Source organism: Papilio xuthus, unplaced genomic scaffold, assembly GCF_000836235.2.
Source record: "Papilio xuthus unplaced genomic scaffold, Pxut_1.1 DF826115.1, whole genome shotgun sequence".
In the NCBI taxonomy this organism is placed as follows: domain Eukaryota; kingdom Metazoa; phylum Arthropoda; class Insecta; order Lepidoptera; family Papilionidae; genus Papilio; species Papilio xuthus.
The window spans coordinates 2,584,181-2,589,115 of record NW_013532534.1 but is presented as its reverse complement, the minus strand read 5'-3'; the positions used below and the strand labels follow the sequence as shown (position 1 = coordinate 2,589,115).

General features: G+C 39.3%; 1 protein-coding gene across 1 annotated transcript; it reads right to left on the bottom strand.

Moving 5' to 3' along the window:
* Positions 1–1,807: 1,807 nt before the first annotated feature.
* Positions 1,808–4,510, bottom strand: LOC106123224 (chondroadherin). Its single transcript, XM_013319456.1, has 3 exons — positions 4,442–4,510; positions 3,827–3,959; positions 1,808–2,866 (listed from the first exon to the last, which is right to left on the bottom strand). Exons 1-3 carry the CDS (start codon positions 4,462–4,464, stop codon positions 1,808–1,810), a joined length of 1,215 nt encoding a protein of 404 aa, XP_013174910.1. The 5' UTR covers positions 4,465–4,510.
* Positions 4,511–4,935: the final 425 nt, after the last annotated feature.

Sequence of the window (4,935 nt, the reverse complement as noted above, 5' to 3'; positions counted from 1 at the left end):
ACTAAATTAAAATCGAATAATTATCAAATTAAATCAAGTTGACTATGGCCTCGGTGGGGACGTATAGTGAGCTGATGATGAAATTATCAAATATCTATCCAACAAAACAATAAAACAAACAATAGTGGTGTTATTAAAACAAACACACCCATTCAAATTACATCCAAATTGTATTGTTTGTCTTATTTGTTTATATTTATATTACTAATATTAAAATGCGATAGTTTAAATCGATAGATGGATGTTTGTTATTGCACACCTCCAAAACGGCCAAATGGATCTAGCTGAAATTTGGCAAAGGTTTAGAACATAGACTGAAAGAAGGCTAATAAGGTTATTTCTAATTCCTTGGAGACGTAGTCGCGTACAAAAACCAATGTGATAAAAATTACGGATCTCAATTATTGTTGTTATGCGTAGCGTTAACATAGCTTTAAACGTAGTAACAAAATACATTCGACGTTTGTAATGCCGTGGGTTTTCAATGCCGTTGCATATACAAAACTTACCTGTCATCTTTCTCATTCCATTTGCAAACAGAGAGATAAAAATTTATTTTTTACAGTATTTCATAATAATGTAACTACGTCTGGCTTGTTTTTTGTTGTTAAAGAATAAGAAATAATTAGAGAACGTAAAATCTCACCTTAAAGAAGGTTCTTAAAATAACTACTTTTGTCTGTTCCAAGAAAATATCTAAATTGTATGAAATCTTATACTGAAAAGATTTTTTTTCAAAGATTCTGTTTTTTCTCAGTCTAATTAGTCTGGGTTTCTTCTAGTTACAAAAGTGTCGAGATCCTTCTAATTATTAAGGGACGAGTTCAAATAATCAAAGTATGCTTTTTTGTAAATTTTCGTTTTGATTTATGTGTAAACTTTACTTATAGTATATCTTATATTTAATTTTCTCCTATCACAATTTTCGTTCTCATACTCCTCCGAAACGGCTTGACCGATTCTCATGAAATTTAGTGAGCATAATGAGTAGGTCTATGAATCGGCTACTATCTATTTTTTTTATTCCGCACAGACGGAGTCGCGGGCGACAGCTAGTAAAACATAATTTTTTTTATGGAAAGATTTTTAAAAATAATTTGAATAACTTCAAAGTATTTCGAGGTAAGTATGTGAATACATATTTAAGTACCACTTTGTACAGTGTTACTAAAACTCGTAACATTCGTGCTATATGATTTTAAATTTAATTTTAAACAAAACTCCGCTTTACAGAAATCGGGTCACCGCTTGTCACACTTAAAACGATACAGTGCTGGCTGAAAATGTACATGTTGTGTTCACGGTGAAAGAATAAATTGTACCTCGTACGTCCCACAATTATAAATACCTACCACAAACGTGAAGTTCGTTTTCCTTTCTCTCCCAAGGAAATTAATGTAATTAGTAATCCTGCTCCAACTAACTAGGTCGTGTTTCAAAGTTCTCACTAACAATCTATTGGTACAGGTAAATAAGAAAACTTTTGTTGGTTTCTATATATTGCAAGCATCCTTACAGAAGCAAAATATCACCACTCATTAGAAAGCTGAGCAACATTTAAGCTGCTACTTTTTTACTCTTTTATTTCATAAAAGCCCGCTACGCTTACCAAAGCAAAGATTTCTTCTTACTTTTGAATACGTTCACAAATGAAACACAAAGTTTTCCAAAGGCAAGTTTTAATCATGGTCCAACGTATACTGAATGAACGGACCCATTCAATGTAAAATTTCGCATCTCTATATTCACTTATGTTACAATATTTACAGACACATTTAACACGTATATAATTGAACACCGGGGGCGGTTAGCTGTTGGATAAGAAAGCGATAGCGGCGACGGTGAGGGCGAGGCGCGGCAGCAGTGGGTGCACAGAGCGCGGCGCGTGGCCCGCGCCCGCAGCAGCACGCGCGCGCGCGCTGCCGCCGCCCTCGCCCCGGCACGCCGCACCAGCCGCACTCGACAGACTCCTCCCGCGGACTTTTAAAGGCGATATACAAAAATTCTCGTCGGCAAACTCTTGCGACAGAGCCAAAGGATTGGCCATAGGATCCTGGCCGCACTCGCAAGGCAAATGGTTACCGCGTATTACAACAATATCTACTTCCAACACGACAGCTTCCGGCGACTCTAGCATATGGTTACCGGTCAGCTTAAACGTATGGACACTATTGTTCTGTATCAACGACAGCTCCTCTATTCCGTCGATTTTATTGTTGCACATTTCGAGAGTATCAACGATGCGGAGACCGTCGAAAGCACCGGCGCGTATAACTCCCAGGTCGGATTCCCTCAAAGCGAGGCGCCCGATGCGCGTCATGCCGAAGAAAGTATCTTGAACGAGCGCCGGTAGATCCATGTACGCCAGCTCCAGTACGCCAACACCTTCGAGGCCGGCGAAAGCTTGAGGCTCGATAGATCTTATGCCAGAGGGTAATTCTATTTGATTAACATCGTTCAATCCCGAGAAAGCATGGGCGAGGATCCGTTTGATAGGATTATTTCGAAGGGATATTAGTTTTATAAAATTGGTTCCGGCGAAAGCATACCCCTCGATTTGTGCTATTTTGTTGTGGCTTAGTACTATCGAGCTGATGTTCTGCAGCGCGGCGAAGGCAAACGCATCGACCGTCGTAAGCGGGGTATGCTGTATGAAGAGCTCGTTGAGTCGCGGCAGGCCACGGAAGGCGAAGGGCTTGATTCTGGTAAGGTTGCAGGCGTCGAGCGACAGGCGGCGCAGCTGGCGCAGATGCGCGAACGCGTCCGAGCGCAGCACGCGTAGGTCGGCGCGTGACAGAGACAGCTGCATCACGCTCGAGCTCAGCGCTGCGGGCACTCCGCGCAGCGTCGCACTGTTGCATACTACCTACAAAGCAAAAATGAGGACATGACTAATCTTTAAATATATGTATTTCTTCCAAATAAAGTAAATCAGTAAACGTGCTGAGCTATAACAAAGACCTTAAGATTCTTCTCATCTTTTGTTTTTTTATTAACTTTCCTTCAATTTTCATTGAAGTTGAAAAAAAAAGATACAGCATTAAATTTTAAGTCACCCGAGAACCTTAAAGAGAGGACCTTTGCCTAAGGATTAAGTTTCCCGACGAAATCGTCCGTGTGAAACAAATGGTACGAATTATTAGATGATTAGTTTCGTGTGATTATTGTGACCCAATTATTTCTAAGCCTAATCTCCACAAATGTACCTCTTTGAATGGTAACTACATGCTGCGCTGTTTTCACAAACATGATACAAACTAGGGTTTGTAGGTCTATTACCTAAGGTATTGCATTATCAATTTAAAGCAGTATTTTGGATATTTTCTAAAACATGTGTTAAACTTTTGCAGAGGTTTCGTTCCTATTTTCTTCCTTATCATGTATTTCTTTGGCAGAGAGCCAAGGAAGCGGACGCTGTAACAGCACCTCTAAATAACATTATTAATACGGATGTTACTTCTTACGAAAATGAAATTGGGTAATTAGAAATATTACATTTTAGTAAAAATAGCTCAATAAACAAAAACGTATATTTTATAAGATTATAACCTATTTTAATCTACCAGATGGTAGACATGGTTATCAGTTTCTATTTCTTTATTTATATTTTCCTCCAATAAAATTCAAATGAAAAAAGATTTTTACGAGATTCGTTCACGTGGTTGTTGGATGTACCGTTTTTAACAACAATCTTTGTCTATAAAAAGTCAAAATCTTTGATCATTGTAAACCTCTTAGCGATGAGATATACACCTTCAGAACTGAATGCCTCATCAACGACGGTGTCTTGTAAACGATGACTTTAAAATTTAAATGGTATGTTTACCTGAGATTGTGAGAGACAGATGCACTGCGCGGGGCAAGCTGGCACCAGCGCTGACGTCAGCAGCTGGGCGCGGGCTACTGCGGCTGCGTGCGTGCTCCATGCCGCAAACACCACCAACGACCGCACCAACAACCTGCTTACTCTTACACTTTAATTTATATAATAACCTAGTATCTCAGAGCCGTCTTAACCCGGCGGTACAAGAACGACGAGACGCCCTGGTGCCGGGGTAAGGGACGCCATGAAGGTTTAGGAGCCCTATCTCTATTCTTAAATTGACCAATAGTAAAGTCACATCTATCTTTCTAGCAGATAAGACTAGGGGTAATTATTTAGAAGAAAATATTTGAGAAACTAATGTTCATGACTAGAGGAACATAAGGTTGATCCCACAACGACGGACCGTTTAATTGGTACCTTACTTAAAAAAAGTACAATGCAAGACTACAATTTTTAAAATCTTTTTTTACATATCAAAGCCAAACTTCGTTCCATAGATAAGAATTAAGCCGAAAAGACGTATCATTTTGCCTTAAAATCTCATCAAATCTAAGTAGTTTATAAAGTTAGAAGATCTATATAATTTTCGAAGAGAAAAATTAAATAAGTTAGCACCTAGTTATTAAGAGGGAGGCCATGGGCGGGCGCAGGCGGTGCGCAGCGCCCGCCGTGCGCCCTCACCGACGCGTCTCCATCATGCCGCGATCACGCGATCCTGTCAACAATATTCACACGTTAAATAACTTAATAACAACATAAACTTGAACAAGGACAAGGTTCCTTATAGCAGTCTCGAACAACAAAATAAGTATTTATTATATAATGTTGGAATCGTTCAAAGAAAAAAAATTGAATTAATTTTTATTACATGACAAAAAATATGTTTTAAATATATTCAGAAGTAATAGCATTCTATTTGTTTTAGTAGCGTCTTAATTGTAAATCACTTATCGGAATGCATTTAAAAGATTTAAGCAGTGGTAGAGCCCGCTTTAACATCTTCGCACGAATTGGCCCGGCTCGCCCGGTGAAATACCACGACCACACAGGAGACAGGCGTGAAGTGGAAGCAATTCCGGGTTTCGACTGAACAGTGTGCGACCCGGAGG

What these genes read in the sequence shown, in the direction of transcription:
- LOC106123224 (XM_013319456.1), bottom strand. Translation starts at nt 4,464, where the DNA reads ATGGCCTCCCTCTTAATAACTAG. An exon ending in GCCTCCCTCTTAATAACTAG is followed by an intron (nt 3,960 to 4,441) that starts GTGCTAACTTAT and finishes AAGAGTAAGCAG; the next exon opens with GTTGTTGGTGCGGTCGTTGG. An exon ending in TCTGTCTCTCACAATCTCAG is followed by an intron (nt 2,867 to 3,826) that starts GTAAACATACCA and finishes TTTGCTTTGTAG; the next exon opens with GTAGTATGCAACAGTGCGAC.